Raw genomic sequence first — 15,622 nt, forward strand, 5'->3', positions numbered from 1 at the left:
GTGCCAGCAGGACCGCAAGTTTCGAGAGGCACCGGACCGTGATGTGCATGAATTAACGCTTCCACTCGCCCTCGTAATCATCATATCCACTTCTGAAATCCTTGCATCTCTCGTGCTCTCACTTCCCATAACTCCCCAGCTTAGCCAGAATATCCTGCATATTCACCTGTCCAGCCGCAGCACCACTTTGCTGTTGCTGCTGCTGCTGCTGCTGCTGTTGTTGTTGTGGTTGTTGTTGTTGTTGTCGTTGTTGTTGTTGCAAACCAGCAGCCATCGCAGGATTCTGCTGCAGGGCCGCCATAGCAGCCGCCTGCTGTTGCTGATGCAGTTGAGCACCGTATCCCGCTGGAGGCATCTGCTGCTGTCCGTACCCCGGTGTCTGTGGAGTAGGCGCCTGCTGCTGACCCATAGCGCCGAGAAGACTCTGCAAGCCACTGGAGTCGAGAGATGTAATAAGGTTTTGGAGATTCTGTGGTGGTGGCTGCTGAGTTGGCGTGGGTGGATACCCAGGAGGAAGCTGTGGCGGATAGCCCGCTGGTGGCATGGAAGGTGGTGGTTGTCCGTAGGACATCGGTGGCGGCTGACCATACCCAGCACCGTACTGCTGTTGAGGAGGTGGAGGTCCACCATATCCCTGCTGCGACCCGCCGCTATACCCACCATATTGCGGTTGCTGGGTCTGCGGCTGCTGGGTAGTCCTCTTCGCTCTTAGGACCAGCTCTGCACAGACTGGCGGGTCGAGGAATTCGTACTCCTCGAACTTGACACTTCCCAATCCTAACCCTTGACTCCGATCGAAGACTTGGAGACCGATCTTGCCGTTCTGCTGATTGCCACGAGTCAACTTCACCACAGCTACCACACCCTCCACAATCTGTCTCCGCACAACAGTTTGTTCGCTGAGTCTTGGTGAGAGGATCAGGACATCGATGCGCAGACCACGTGACGAGAAAGCATTCTCGATCCAGGAGATGAAGTCGCGATCCAACGTATCCAGGACCAGGATCTGTACGTCTGGAACTTCATGCGCTTGTCGTCTTGGAAGCGGAAGATCATCATCTTCGTTCCTCCTCGGAGGCGGACTGGGAGAGCGATACCGACCACCATTGCCAGCACCGCGGCGGTCGTAGTCAGGCGAGCGAGATCGGTAGTCGTCAAACCTGTCGCGATAGTTCCCTCTTGGAGGCGAAGGAGAGCGGAATGCAGGACCACCCTGTCTGCCATAACCACCCTGTTGCCCATTCCTGCCCACGTTTCTGCCATTGTTCTGGGATACATACCTGTCATTATTCTGTGGTGGCTTGCCTCCACCTCGGCCATAATCCGGCGATCGCGAGCGTCGAGCCGGTGGCTGCTTCGCGTCGTTGCGGTTCTTTTGCGGCTTGCTGACTTCGAGATCTGTGGTGACACACATATCAGCTACTCAGTCTTTCTTTAACCCATTTTGCAGTCAGTAGAGACGGAGACCAAGCCACTTACGTATCCTTTTCTCCCGAATCTGTCTGCCTTGCTCTCTGGTCAAAGCGACTTTGCACTCCTCCGCCTCAAGGAATTGCACGAAGCCGTAGGCCTGCTTGATAGAGATCTGCGCCAGCTCCCCATATTTCCAGAAGACATGAAAAACATCTCGCTTCGTGACTTTCTCGCTTGACAGGTTGCCTGTTCAAACGCATCGGTCAGCACATTTCCAATCTCATCCAACAGCACTTGCTCTCCCATCGGTGTTCCATGTCGTCCCAGGCCATGCGCTCCCCTCTGTCCGCTAATAGGAAGTGTAAACATACCAACAAACAGCCGACTCCCGTAAGGAAACTGTTCCCACCTCCCCTCACTAACATATCCTCTCTCCCGCTCAATGAATTGGTCGTACTTCGCCTGAACCGTGGCGTCCCAGGGCCTATCCTCGGGCGTCAAGGTCTCGCCTTGCGCTATCTTGTACTCTCTTCTCGACTCGATGGGTGTGCTGCTGCTCGCGCTCATGGCTCGGCTGGTGTGGTATTGGTTGCCGGCACTGGCCTGCTGTTGTTGTGGTTGGGGTGGGAAGGTGCTTTGGAGGTTCTGGGTGGAGAGAGCGGTGGCAGAGGGTAGGATTTCGATGGGACTCGATGCTTGGCCTGGGTTGGGATTATTGGGGTTATACTGAGATGTTGACGCTTGGGTCTGTGGTGTCGATACCGTTGCAGCTATTGCGGAGGCAGTGGCAGGTGACTGTACGGGCGGGACGTACGAATGGGTTGTGGGATCGGCGAAATTGCCTTGGCTGCCTGTGCGGGTCTGCTGCTGTGGGTGGAAGGCAGAATGGGCTGCATGTGGATGATAGTCGCGAATGTGCTGACTGTGCACATAGTTGGGATGGATGAGCGGCTGCTCCTGCGGTGGTGGACGAGGTGGCAGTCCATTAGACGTGGCACCCTGACCGGCGGTAGACGAGGCAGACGGAGACTGTTCAACACCAGGCGCAGACACGGATGGCTGGGCTTGGGATGGGGTCATAGGAGTCATGCCAATTCCACCAATACTAGAGGGTGGCATCTGCAGTGTATCCAACAAGGTTTGGACGTCGACGTTGCCATTGTGAGCAGGTGCAGTGGACTGTGCTTGCTCGGGTTGAGCAGCATCAGTATGTGCATTACCACTGTCGCTAGGCTCAGCAGCGGACATGCTCACATCTGCGGATGCAGAAGGCGCTGCGGCTTGGGTGGGCTCTGACGTGTGGTCAAGGGTGGCGTTGGCTTCATGTGATGCTTCGTCGGAAGTGTGACTGGCTTGTGGATTTGTGGCTTCAATGGTGGTGGTATCCATGCTATCTGCGGCCTCGATCGTGGTTGCCGGTTCTGTCGATCCCTCTTGTGCCGTTCCCTCATCCGTCGTAGTTCCCACCGCCTCACCTCCCGTCGAGTATGGTGATGCATGGTCGCCCCCCACTTGCTCGCTCGGGTCTTGCCACAGGTTCGGTCTCAGCTCAGTATTGCGCATGCCTGGGTCATTCATGTGCATCTCCGTCTGGTTGAAGTCCACGTCGGTTTGCATCTCGAGAATGGGGATATTGGTAGGCGTGGGGAAGTGGAGGGGTTTGGGTGAGGCCGGAGACAGCAGGGCGGCCTCGCTCTGTTGGAGCGGTTCGTCTGGCGGCTCAGATGATCGCGAGTCAAAGTTCATGGATTCATGAGAAGCGCGGGTGCGCCAAGGGTACGTGATGGGTTGGGTAGATGTAGACGTGGGCTGGATCGGCTGGAACGGCTGGAGGACAGACTGCGGTTAGTGGGCGCTGCAATCGCAACTGACAGATTGGGTGATGTCCACGTTGCCTCGCGAGGGTGGGAGGTGTGCTGAAGGCGAAATGACTTGCAACACGACGGAGGATGGGGTCAAGTGGAGTGAGGTCAAGCAGGACATACACCGCACTTTCTCGCAGTTTGCTATACCTGCAGGCAGGTGCAGGTCTATCACTCACGGGAAGTGCGACCTCGATGCGCAAGCGTCCAAATCCTCGGCAGGGTGGTAGTAAGGACAAATGAAAAAGGTGCACGGTCGGAGGGTGATGTAGTTGATGATCGTGCAAGAGGACAAGCCTTGGTTCCAGCGTGGCTTACTGGGAAAATAATAATGTGGTGTTCGATGAAGAACGAGAGATGCTCCAGATGGGGAGATCAAACCTTGTGCTTGCCGATTGCGCCGGCCGATCCCGCTGCAAGCCGAAGTGATGCCGGACCGCGTGCCCCGACAGCCTACTAAGAACCTTGTCAACTGCTCGTGAAGCACAAAAATCCATTGCTATGCTATGCTACGATATGTGACTCTACGGAGTGCTCTCACGCCTGGTCTGCGACAAGCATGTATACGATGCTACAGCAATAAACGCCCGGGCGTCGATGTCGATGAAGAGGAGCTCGTCGTAGCCAGGAAATGGCTAGCCAACCTCAATCCAGACACCATCCCACGTAACATCTGCGAGATCTCCTTCAGTCGCAGTAGTGGACCAGGTGGACAAAACGTCAACAAGTGCGTCGCCAACCTCAGACAATCATTAGCAGTAGTTCTCTTGGGCCACAGGCTAAGTACATCCCTTCTCCCACAGAGTCTCGTCCAAAGCCACCCTCCGCCTCCCAACAGCCACCCTGCTCCCTTTGATCCCGTCATTACTTCATACATCCATCTTACAATCTCGGTACCACGCGGCTAAAACATCGGCTTTCATTATTCAGGCAGACGACTCGCGGAAACAGGGCGATAATGTGACGGCCTGCTTCCGTCGACTGCACGAAGTCATACTCGAAGCTGGGAGAGAAGCAGTGCCGGGTGAGACGACAGTGGAGCAGAGTCAGCGTGTTGAGGTGCTGAAGTCGAAGGAGAAAGCGGGCACGCGGAGGATGAAGGAGTTTCAGAGTAAGAAGAAGAGTGCTAGGCGAGGTGGTGGTGGGAGGGACGAATAGTTGCAAATGACTTTGTGCCGCGATTGATCCTAGCTCATAGCAACGAGTGCGAAAGCGTAGACTGCATGTCTTCGCCGATTTTGACACTGTACAATGCATGTATCGTACTACGGTGCCTACGAAATCAACCGCATAGTATACTCCACAGTGGCGAAGGTACCCGCGCTAACAGGCAGTGCCCTCAATAACGTCGGCCCAACACCCCTCCAAAATCCCATCAGACCCTCCTGCTTCCACGTTTGAGCAAATGCATCTCGCATACTCTTATACCTCTGCTTCTCCCCCCACCCATCGGTCTGCATCTTCGACTTGATGACATCAAAAGGATAACTCGTGATCCACAGCATCTCGCCCGCCAAACCACCATACAACGCAATCTTCCAAGTTGGAATTTCCTTGCGTACGACCTTGTTGCGTTTCGCGTCACTTTGCATTAGATACTCGAAGGTAAGAAACCAGAACCCGTAGGCTTGGGCTTCTCTGATTAGCGTCACGGAAGTGCCACAGTAGAGACCCATGGCCACGTTCGGTGAGCGTGAGAGCTTCGATATGCAGTCCAGGGGTCCACTATACAGCTTCCCAGCTCCATGGGGTTGCGTCTGTAACCGAATACGGATGTGTTCGATGGGTGACGAGAGCAAGGTATTCGCCACACCAGCAAAGGCACCAGCAGCGTAGTACTGTCCGTAACTCAACGGCTGCGGCTCAGCTTCGATCTGGTTGATCGTCTTGTTCTGAGCAGCAGCATTCTGGGCTTCAAAGGCTCGGCGCGCATAGTTGAAGGCACCGAATTGGACCGAGACGCAGGCGCCGATTCCTATGAGGGGGGTGAGAGTGCCTTTGTAGAACGCGGCGGCTCCTTCGTTCTTGAGGATCTGGGTGGCGCCATCTAGCGCGCCTCTGTATTGGGTTGTTGTTTGAAGCCGGACTTTGACGATGTCTATGATATGTCAGTGTTTTGATGGGATGGTGTTGCTGTAGAAGACTTTCGTACCAAATGGTTGTCCTGAAATCTTGTCAGCAAAGATCCTCGCGCGATGGACATCGCTTGACCAGTCCTCATGTCTGCTTCTTGTGCACTTCTGCCTCAGGAAACCAAGCACGAATCATACCTATCAATACCTGTGCCACACCGCCGACAGCTCCAGAAAAGAGATCTTTCAAGGTGTTCGACATCCCCGAATTGGCTTCCTCCAGCGCTCCTGCCATGGCTTCTCCTACCCTCTGCATTTACTGGCGACCGGCGCGCGAATCGATATCAGAAGTCCGTATTACAGCAACACGTAGCGCAGTCAGTTCACAGTCAGTCGAATTTGCGATCAAAGTCACCTTCGGCTCAAACTTCCCTTGCTACACATCACCAGCCACAATGTGGCGCCTTCATAAGAACATTAAAAGTATATACAGGCTACGTGACACAACCTCCTCACCGTCTCACCCTCACTCTCTGATTCCTCAGCAAATCACATGCCAATGAATGCCGGGGAAGCGCATTTGCCTTGCCGATGGTTCATCGGGATTCGCAAGAAGAGAGGTGAGACGTGCATCGCGTGAGCACACCTTATTGCGACCTCGTGATTCGTTTACCATCATTCATTGGTCAGCAAGGGTGACGAGATAGCGGAGGAGGGTACATGTGTGGGCGAACGGTGAGTGAGTGAGCGAGTCGAGTGAGTGAGTAGCACAGCCTTGTATATTTGCTAGTCCTGGTCCACGAATTCGTGTATTTAAAATCTGCTCGCAGAATTCCTGCCGTTGCTTTTTTTTTCAGAAATTGACAGCAACAATACACGAATCAAACACACATTCAGATCAGAATAACAGCACGATGGCACAGCCTCAACCAGGTGGTCAGGATTACCTCGACAAGGTGAGGCTGCTCGTCACGCTTTGTGACGGAACTCAGAGTGCTGATGTATGTACAGGCTGTCGACAAGGCCGAACAAATGGCAGGCAAGAAGAGTGGCCACCAAATCGACTCTGCGAAGATGAGGGGTACCAACGAGAAGGTAGATATAACTCTCTACTCACGTAGCTGATGACTGTTGCTGATGGCGAGACAGATCACGGACAAGCTTCGCGGCATGTTCGAGAAGTTCACGGGCAAGAAGGTGCCTGCCAAAGTCTCCAACTAGGTCTGGCAAAATGTCACCAGGACGTCCGACCGAGGACGTACTACATGGGTGGCGACTGGGACGGACACACGGAGAGGGGAGCAAGTGAGGAGGTAATGGACTGTGGTGCTTCCGTGTTTTATTGCTTTACCGAGATACCACTTTGCAAGTAGCAAACACGCGATCATTTCTCTGGAGTACGATCCACCTCTCTCGTCTCGACCGGACCTACTCCCATGCTGCCACCGGCGAACAGGCTTCGGCAGAGTCGAGCTCACAAGCTAAGATCCAGAGCTTCCTTGATATCCTCCATCTTCTCCCTCTCCACCATACCAGCGATCTCCGCCCACATCTCGTTACGGATCTTTCTACGGTCACTCGCAATCTTCTGCCATTTCTTGTGCTCCGCATTGGTCTTGTTCCGCTCTTCGGCGCTCACGGGCTTGACGTTGCCGCTCTGGAGCTTGGCCAAGCGTGCTGTCAAATCTACCTTCTCCTGCTCAAGCGAGACCACCGAGCTCCTGAGGTCTGACAAAGGCACCTGGGACGCTCCCTCGCGAAGTGCGGCCCGAAGCTCCTTCTCCTCAGCCTTCATCGCGATGGTCTCTTCCCGTAAGCGCGTGGTCTCGATGTCCATCTCCTGAAGCCTCTCCAGCCCGGCCTCGTCTGCTGCGTCCTGCGTTGTGTCAGCGAAGGCCAGAACTGGGTGAAATCGAGCACGGTACCTGGATAGCATGATAGACGAGCTGCTTGCCGGCGGCGCGACCCTCAATCTCGTTCCTCTCATGCATGTCCTTGAGCAGCTTAGCAGCAGCCGCCTTCGTGACGCGATTCTTGAGGTTCGTGCTTATGTCTGTAGCACTGTATGGCCGGTTCTGCTTGCGTAGGTAGTCTAGTATCATGGTCGCGGATTGCTCTGGTGTCAGCTTCGCTTCCTTCTCCGCGTCTTTCTTTGTCGGAGCCATGTTTGCGAGGCTGTTTTGCGGTATCTTATGGAAGACAAATTGCGAGCGTGTATGTCTGTGTAGGATGATGTTGAGTTGTGACAGATGAAGTGAAGAGAACGAAGTGAGGTCGAGATCGAACTACGTGCTCGAGGAAGGCACGCGTGATGGGTTTGGGAAGTTGCGACTCCTTACTCGTACATATCACTATCTTGCTATTTCATCTTGATTTGCTCGCCCTCAGTCCTCCAGCGCTGGGACGACCCTTTGCAAGAAGTCGCACATGTCCTTCATCATTGGCCCATGTATGGTGTGGCCTGCTCCCTCGTACTCGTGGACTTCCGGATCATTCAGGCCCAAGGCATCAAGACCCTTCAAGGTCTGATTCCAGATCCGCTTCGGTATGAGCATATCCTTCTCGCCCCTCGCCAGGAAGACGGGCACATCGCCATGCGTCGGTGGTAGTTCTGCCGTGGCTCGTAACTGTTGAAGCCGCATACCCTCAGCAAGTGGTAGGTAGCCGCAAAGCCCTACTATGCCAGCTAGTCGGCCACTAAACCTCTTCGACGTCAAGTCCGTGAGCAGACTGAGAGCACAACCTTGGCTGAAACCCCCCAGCACGATTCTGTTCGGCGGTATGCCTTTTCGTACACACGCGTCGATTAGTGACTCCACATATGCTAAGCTCTTCAGGAGACCTTCCTCGTCTTCGGGATCCTCGAGCTCTGGTCGACTCGACGCAAATGGCTTCAATGGTGTTGGACGATACCATGCTGTCATTCCCACATCACGGTCGTCTATGGCATTTGGGATCACCCAATGCATCCACGAGAGCTTGTTATTCTTCTGAAACTGATCTGCGACATCTGCTTACATTAGTGTCCAGCTCTTCTGGCGTGGTAAGCTATAGATGCTCACTCTCTAGACCTTCAGCATCGTCCCCAAGGCCATGGATGAAGATAAATGCTGCGCCATGAGCGGGATCCGAGACCGGCTTCGTGGCGGGCTTGTGAATGGGATCTTTTCTGCCATTGATAGATGGCAAGGTCATTCGTCGTGCTCGTCCAGACATGGTCGTTGGCTCAGATGGCTCAATAGTCCTGTGAGGCAAAGCAATAGCAGTCATCTCGTCGCAGGAGAGCTCAAATAATGCCAAACCTACCTACGTAGCCGCGGCTCATGACAACAGCCTCGAGCCCCACGATATCTCCATGTCGCGTGAACAATGGAACGTCTGCGGGCAAGCGGAGACAGTCGGACGAGGTGCAGGTGAGCTCCAAGGCAAAGCCAAAAAGTGCTTGGTCGCTGATTACGACTTTGCGCTTACGGTTCCGCATCCCCCAATTCAACTCAACTCGAAGGTGGAGGAAACACTTTCACTTCTATCTGTCGCGTGCCAGCCGTGGCGCGACAATGTCAACAAATCATCTAGGGCTTCAGAATTTCTTGGAAGCTTTCTGGAATGGCGACTGGTCCTCTGCGGTTTCGAACACCACATATCGATGAGCTTCCAGCCACTCAGTCACGGCAGGCACCTGGCTTTGCTTGGGTAGCAGTCTCCGGGGCGCAAAATGACCCGTCCAAAAGTTGGGGCACGACAAATCGCAAACGCGCAAGAGCTTCTGTAGGCGGTCAGACAGACCAACAGCGAGAAGCGCTCTCAGCAAGACAACAACGTGAGGTAGAGCGCAGGATCAGAGATCTCAACAGCGACAATTCGAAAGATGTGGTCATCGAGCTGCCGAGGAAGCCAGGCACTGCCAGTGCCGTGAAGGCAGGCAAGACGACAAATACCAAGAAGATCTTGGCTTCTGGAAAGAATTTTGCACATTACTTGGACGATGAGGAAGCCGAGATAGCAAGGACGGGGAGGAGAGAGGGCGAGGGAGAAGCGCTACCCCAACCGCAGAGGGCAAGCAAGACACCACTTGCACGCCGAAAGACGAGAGAAGACAGCAGTATGAGCATCAGTCCGGCGCCTTCATCCAACTCGATGGGACCTCCACCATTACCTCGAGGAGTAAATGGCTCTGCGGGCGCGTCCATGCAGGATGATAATGCTGAGGAGGACGACGATTATTCTTTCGGCATGCCATCAGAGGCCGACATTGAAGCTCTACTCAGCCTTCCACCGCTCACGTACAGCCAAGCTCGAGCGGCACCACCACCTCCCACCGTACCACCTCGACGTCGTTTCTGCGAGACATGCGGGTATTGGGGTCGTGTGAAGTGCATGAAGTGCGGAACGATGACATGCAGTGTCGCTTGCAAAGACGTTCATGACTTAGATAGATGTCTGAAGATGTATGCATAATCGATGGAACTTGAACGACTTCCGTATTCATCTCCAGAGGCGCTCAGAACGCTTCGCGCGAATCAATCGCTTACTTCCTCCACCTACTACTGCCGCCGCTGACGACGACCTTATCTCTGCATCCTCTGAAGTCACAATGCATTTGTCCATATCCGCCGAAAGCCGCAGGAGCACGAACACCCATGCTGCACGGTGACCACTGTTGACGCCTCGTCACTCACCGCTGACGCAAAGAACCACAAAGCTCTCGTGTCCGCACGACTCGTGACCCAGAAGCTCCCAGGCAATGACGAAATGCACGAGCCACTGATAGTGGCTAAAGATACACTTGAGCCACAAGACTTCGTCTACAAGCGTACCAGATACCAAATGCTTGCTCGATCTACAGCGGACCTGCGTATCGGGCAATAAATCGACAAGGCTTATATGGGATACCCATGTGTGGCACGCCCACGAGTGGCTTCTCGGCATGGCCGGTGCGAGAAATGCAGGGCAGTGTGGCAGTGCAAGAGTGATCGGCGGGACCTGGACTTGTTGGTGACATTTCACCACTATCGACGGCGACATTCGGCTCGTGTCGAACACAGGAGGACTTGGCTGTGCTGTGAGGATGAGGTCCAGGGGCCCATCGCACGTGTGTCAGGAGGTGCCCAGCGAGTGGTGACACGTCGGCCTTTGGGTTCCATCGAGTGAGTCATCGTGCATTGAAGGTCGTCGGGTATCCCAGGAAAGAGATACACACATGAACGATCGAGTTTCACATTCGTGGGGCTATGGGCAGGCTGTGAGCTTTCTCTGGGGGATGGGGGAGAGCACGAGCAGACTCCCAGCACCTCCATAGCAAAGTCACGTAGCGGTGTGCAGACGAGGATATCCTTGAGAAGGCAGTCTCGATTGCTGGTGCTTGCATGACATGAAACTAAGTAAAAATTCGCGAGATGGGTATCTTGAAAAAAGTCCAATGCAAATCAAATCCCACGCAAGCCGTCTGTTTCGTCCTACTGTTGCAGAGTGTGGACTAATACCAAGATATGCCTATACATATATTTGTCCGCGCTCGTAGCGCAACTGTCTGCGTCCATGCGATGATGGCCCGTCTTCGCCCAAGGAAACAAGAGCCCGATATCAATGGCCTGGTATCTCGGTGCCTCTGGAAGGCGTGATATCTGTAAATGAATGCGTATGTGCAGCTCTGTGATGCTGTGAAATCAATGGCACATTGCGTCGTCGTTGGCGTCGTGGGATATCATTCTATGCAAAATGAGTAGCGGTGGGTCGAAGCGACCTGCGCTTCTAGAAAAGCAGTCGCAACTCGTAGCCGGTGCTGCTGACTGTCGCGACGGCGGAGACATCTCCATCGCATTGAACGTCCGTGGGTCCGGCATCCCACTCTCTCCGAAGTCGTGATGGAGAATCAGAATGGATCTCTGAAAACTCTGCAGTCATATCTTGGCCCTCGGCGAGCTCGCGCACACACTCGTCATCAAATAGAATGTGAAGCCCTTGCCGACTGATGCGCACTGTGCGCAAGACCTTTGTGGGTTCAATGTTGCTTTTGGTAGCCATGGCGTTGTTGAAGTCCTTAAGGGTCCTCTGAGTCAAATAGATGGCACGATGGAAGTTATCGCCGGGTGATGCGCCAGGTACCCGCAGTTGCGCGTAGAAGCAAGCAACGGGTTTGATGACTCTTTCGGCTGGCGGCTGATACATTGGATCGACTCCAAGGGCTTCTACCCAGCCAGTCATAGCTCCACTTGTTGGCGATCGTGTCTGAACCTTCACTGGTTGATTGGCAGGAGGACTGTCAAGCTGTTGGGGTTTTGCGGGTATGATATCTTCCACCGCAGTTTGAGTATTCGCTCGCCATTCACTAGAGTTGACCCTGGAAGGCCCCCCAAACGGGGTGGGTTGTTGGAGGGTTGAGTCGCGTCGACTACCAGATAACGAGTGCACACTCAGACTAGGCGATGCACTGGCGGAGAGCGGTGCGCTGAGACCACTCTGGCGATCCCAGGCTGATGACTCTGTTGAATCGTTCTTGACCAAGGACGCTGGTTCGCCAGTGATCTTGACGGGGTAGAGATCTGGGTCGTCCACATCATCGCCACGGAGATAGAGAACGCTCGCAGGTCGGGTGGAAGTGAACATGTCTTGCAGCGTCATGAGCTTCATGTGCAGGTCCTCCTCGGCACTGCCCCGAGCGCTATTCGACGTCACGGATGACATTGACCACGTCCGCCGATGCTTCGCGACCTTGCCAGGTCTGTCTTCGGCGCTCGGTTTGGCAATTGAGCCGCGCTTTCTCTTGCCTAGATCTCTCATTCCCGACTCGATCTGTGCGATTTGTTGGTTGAGCTTCTCGATTGTCTTCTTCACATGGGCCACGTCGTTGGACAATTTGCGTTCTGCGCCGTGATCGCGGAAAAGCTTGACCTTGCAAAAGCAGACTTCGGAGCCGCGCGCGGTAGAGAGGTCTTGGACTCCGTCATCCAGGAGCTCGGTCTTGGCACAGAGCCTGACAGGTATGCCTTTCACACCCTTCGAGTGGCTGAAGTCTGTGGACAAGAAGTTGAAGCGAACAGAGATCGGGCATTCGGCCGCGCCAGTTGGTGGGCTCCAGGTCACGCAGAAGCCGTCAAAAGACTGTGACTCGAGTTCCACACGTGGCTTGCTGGGATCTTCTGCATTTCCAAGCTGACCAGATTCGACGTACTCGACAGCTTGAAGCCGGCCACCTCGCTGATGGGCTTCATTGGTGCCACGGCCTTCTTTCCAGAGTTGCCAACATGCTGCTGGCTTTGCGCGTTGCTGCTCGTCCTCGAAGGAGACTCGGACGAAGGTTCGGTACCTAGCTGAGCTGGAAGGCGTCTGATTGCGTGTGTCGACTACATTGAGGGTATACGCCTGACCTTTATTCAAGTAGGTGACTGGAATCTCGTTGCTATGCTTGATCATGGCAGTTGGCGCGTTGAGTGTCGCGTGAAAACGGAATCTATCGTGCGTTAGTTATCGATGATCACATCGAATCGTGGATATGGGACTCACTTGTCTCCGGTCGGGTGTAATGGTGGCGGTTGCATCGCCTTTCGCATGCTGTGAGGCTGGAAAAGCATCTCCGGCGAATGATGTTTGGGTTGAAGAGGTGCGTCCATGCCCAGGTCGTCCAGTGGAGACTCCCCGATCGGTCCCTCCAGGCCCTCGAAAGACGGATGGTGCGTGAAATGATGCGGAGGAAATGCATGCTGTTGTTGTACATGGAACGGGTCGACATTCTGGAACTGCTGATGCTGCATCTGATGAGGCATATCCGGATGGAAGGCATTGAAGGCATGCGCGTGACCAGCATGCAAGCCGCCTTCAGAAGTTGGCATGGACAGTGGAGTGCCAAGGCCTCCCATGACGAAGCCGGGCGTGTGGAGGTCACCAGCCTGGGAATGGTAGAGCGTGTTCGTGCCGCCCGGCGTGGGCGTGTAATAGCCAGGCATTTGGTTCGCGAACATGTTGAAGCTGTGGCTATTTGGGTCCATCATGGATGGCGTGAGGCCAGAACCGCCAAAGTTCCATGCCTCATGCGAACCACGAGCGTTCGGGTCCGCATCCTTCATGTCGTGGCTTTGGACCTCGAGAGACCTACGAGAAATCGTCAGCTCCGCATTCGCCAATACTGAATATCATGCTCTCCTTCCATTTCTTCCGCGCAATCCCTGGGGATATTGGGCGAGGATGACGTACCTTGAATTCAGCGGTACATCCAGCGCATCTGCGAGCGAATGTGCAGCTTGCGACGAGGCACTGGTCCCGGTCACAGACTGCCCTAAGGCTGAGAAGTTGGCCTTGAAGTTCTTGTATAGGTCATCGGTGGGCTTTTGGGACTGCCTGTGATTCGAATGCATCAGCCCGCTGCATTTGACGGTACCCCTCGCCGATCCGTGGCTATGAGGCGCGCGTGGTCGTGCTTTTCAAACGTCAAAGGGGTGTTGGTGAACATACCTGTTGCGAAACATGTCTGCAGACCCAAAGCCAAAGTGGTAGGCGTAGTCCTCCACGGCGACGGCAGCATGTGAGGTTGGAGAACAGAATGTCGTCGAGTAGCGAGAGTGCACGTTGGAGGATAGGATGAAACGAGCACAGGTCAAAGGTGCGCCACAAGTGTGGCAGCTCATTCAGATTTAAGTCACTTCTACGCTAGTTCTAAGGCTAATGTAGGTCGGATCATTTCTCCACTATGAGCACTGAACAGCCTTTGTGGCTAAGGGTCCATAGTGCAGTGCAGAGAGATGCCGTCTCCTGCTCCAGTCCGGCATCATCGATCGGCCGCGTGGCCAGACATCATTAGCTGCAGCACCAAACCGGCAGACTCGCTTAGATACACTTGAGACGAGGCTCAATGGCGGCGAGCGTTGGAGCCACAACCCACAAGCCACATTTGCTGCGCCACAGCTTTCGCCACACTGCAGGGATCCCTCGACTGTCCCGAAAGCTACTTGTGCCTTAGTCGGCGAATTGTCCTGGAGCGCGGCACCAAGGACTGGTCAGCCAATTATTATCATCACTGCTGAAGGCCCACTCTGGTATTGTGGCCCACAACGGTAAAGCGAGAATGAGGAAGTGCAGACCGTGAGTTTATCTCGCGCACTGACGATGCGAAGACTGTATCAATATGTCGAGGACTGCAGGGGCGGCTATAGCAATATGCACCTTCATCTCCGACACGCGGCAGCTTTGCAATAGGTGTCGTGTTTGGCACCAGGAACGTGCCGCCCTCATCTTCTTCTCGGCCGTGGGGAGATGTGCTTTCGAGGATGAACCTGGTGCGGATGCATAGAGTAGACACGCATCTCAAGCGAAGCGCTTCCACGGGTCGACTATGATACAAATCGATGGCATGCGCAGATCTTTCCCGAACCCCCTCAGTCTTGCGCGACTACTCCGGTACCTTTGAGCTCCATATCGAAGATACGTGCTCAGCCGCAGGCTGCTAGCCGAGATTGAGTACTTAGTACACTTCCGAAAGCGCCAACAGTAATAAGGTGAAGGCAGCCACCAATAGAAAGGGATGGACTGCCTTTTACTGGTACATCACGGAGTAAATACACTTTCTGCTTCGAGAAATTACCGTAGCAATGCGCGTAGTGGCAGAGACATCCATGTAAGTCCGGCAGTCAAGACTCCGCAGAAACAAGGGGAAGGTAGGAGAGTTCATTGCTTCGCATCCTGTCTCGGTCAACAAGTTGTGATCTGCTCTATTGTGTTGAGCCACAACGAATGTTCCATCAACGACGGCGCGACACGCGCTTCGTCTGCTTGTTGACACGGCTGGCTTTCTCCGTGCTCATTATTCTTCGAGAGAGCGGTCAGTCCGTGCAAGCACGGAACACCCACCACGACCCGACAGTCCCACAATCGAACGGTAGGTGCCGCAAACGTGTGGCTCACGACAGTGGCTGCTGCTAGTCTAGCTGTCTAGCTGTGGCTGCACGTCGAGCGGTGTGGCACATTGAGACCGGTCCAGATTCTGCCTGTACTCCTGCGCATTACGCGGTCCTGCAGCTCGAGTCCGCTGACCTTGCGCTGATCTCGAGTAGATAGGCAACGTTTCTGCTCATCAAACAGCTCCTGTGCCTCTTGACGAAAACACCAGCCACACCTGCTTGCGTCATGCGCATCCTTTCAGCGATCCAGCGTCCAACGACCGTTTCCCTTCAGACTTCATGCCTGGCGCTCGGTAACGGCTTGGGCGGAACCCTCTCTGAAACAACGGCTAAAACGATGTTCACGAAGGATACCCTGTCAATATGTGCTCTTGGGTCCATGTGT

At 54.5% G+C, this 15,622-nt stretch overlaps 8 protein-coding genes across 8 annotated transcripts; 3 read left to right on the top strand and 5 right to left on the bottom strand.

Moving 5' to 3' along the window:
* Positions 1-118: 118 nt before the first annotated feature.
* On the bottom strand, positions 119-3,159 carry NAB3 (nuclear polyadenylated RNA-binding protein 3; the record flags this gene model as incomplete). Its single annotated transcript, XM_064835334.1, has 3 exons — positions 119-1,398; positions 1,480-1,659; positions 1,785-3,159. The coding sequence occupies 3 exons, from the start codon at positions 3,157-3,159 to the stop codon at positions 119-121; spliced, it is 2,835 nt and encodes a 944-aa protein (XP_064697269.1).
* A 622-nt stretch (positions 3,160-3,781) lies between these two features.
* Positions 3,782-4,433, top strand: LTS14_002629 (uncharacterized protein; the record flags this gene model as incomplete). Its single annotated transcript, XM_064835335.1, has 2 exons — positions 3,782-4,002; positions 4,079-4,433. 2 exons carry the CDS (start codon positions 3,782-3,784, stop codon positions 4,431-4,433), a joined length of 576 nt encoding a protein of 191 aa, XP_064697270.1.
* Positions 4,434-4,549: 116 nt separating this feature from the next.
* YMC1 (carrier protein ymc1) lies at positions 4,550-5,642 on the bottom strand (the record flags this gene model as incomplete). Its single annotated transcript, XM_064835336.1, has 3 exons — positions 4,550-5,373; positions 5,428-5,439; positions 5,546-5,642. 3 exons carry the CDS (start codon positions 5,640-5,642, stop codon positions 4,550-4,552), a joined length of 933 nt encoding a protein of 310 aa, XP_064697271.1.
* A 619-nt stretch (positions 5,643-6,261) lies between these two features.
* LTS14_002631 (uncharacterized protein) lies at positions 6,262-6,568 on the top strand (the record flags this gene model as incomplete). Its single annotated transcript, XM_064835337.1, has 3 exons — positions 6,262-6,303; positions 6,359-6,442; positions 6,497-6,568. The coding sequence occupies 3 exons, from the start codon at positions 6,262-6,264 to the stop codon at positions 6,566-6,568; spliced, it is 198 nt and encodes a 65-aa protein (XP_064697272.1).
* A 253-nt stretch (positions 6,569-6,821) lies between these two features.
* Positions 6,822-7,512, bottom strand: LTS14_002632 (uncharacterized protein; the record flags this gene model as incomplete). The annotated part of the gene is made up of 2 exons (XM_064835338.1): positions 6,822-7,223; positions 7,273-7,512. 2 exons carry the CDS (start codon positions 7,510-7,512, stop codon positions 6,822-6,824), a joined length of 642 nt encoding a protein of 213 aa, XP_064697273.1.
* A 219-nt stretch (positions 7,513-7,731) lies between these two features.
* LTS14_002633 (uncharacterized protein) lies at positions 7,732-8,563 on the bottom strand (the record flags this gene model as incomplete). Its single annotated transcript, XM_064835339.1, has 2 exons — positions 7,732-8,357; positions 8,410-8,563. The coding sequence occupies 2 exons, from the start codon at positions 8,561-8,563 to the stop codon at positions 7,732-7,734; spliced, it is 780 nt and encodes a 259-aa protein (XP_064697274.1).
* Positions 8,564-8,953: 390 nt separating this feature from the next.
* LTS14_002634 (uncharacterized protein) lies at positions 8,954-9,805 on the top strand (the record flags this gene model as incomplete). Its single annotated transcript, XM_064835340.1, has 1 exon — positions 8,954-9,805. The coding sequence occupies one exon, from the start codon at positions 8,954-8,956 to the stop codon at positions 9,803-9,805; it is 852 nt and encodes a 283-aa protein (XP_064697275.1).
* Positions 9,806-11,098: 1,293 nt separating this feature from the next.
* LTS14_002635 (uncharacterized protein) lies at positions 11,099-13,968 on the bottom strand (the record flags this gene model as incomplete). The annotated part of the gene is made up of 4 exons (XM_064835341.1): positions 11,099-12,797; positions 12,851-13,435; positions 13,538-13,681; positions 13,796-13,968. 4 exons carry the CDS (start codon positions 13,966-13,968, stop codon positions 11,099-11,101), a joined length of 2,601 nt encoding a protein of 866 aa, XP_064697276.1.
* Between the last annotated feature and the right edge of the window lie 1,654 nt (positions 13,969-15,622).

This window comes from Recurvomyces mirabilis (assembly GCF_035927965.1).
Source record: "Recurvomyces mirabilis strain CCFEE 5264 chromosome Unknown scaffold_5, whole genome shotgun sequence".
Classification (NCBI taxonomy): domain Eukaryota; kingdom Fungi; phylum Ascomycota; class Dothideomycetes; order Mycosphaerellales; family Teratosphaeriaceae; genus Recurvomyces; species Recurvomyces mirabilis.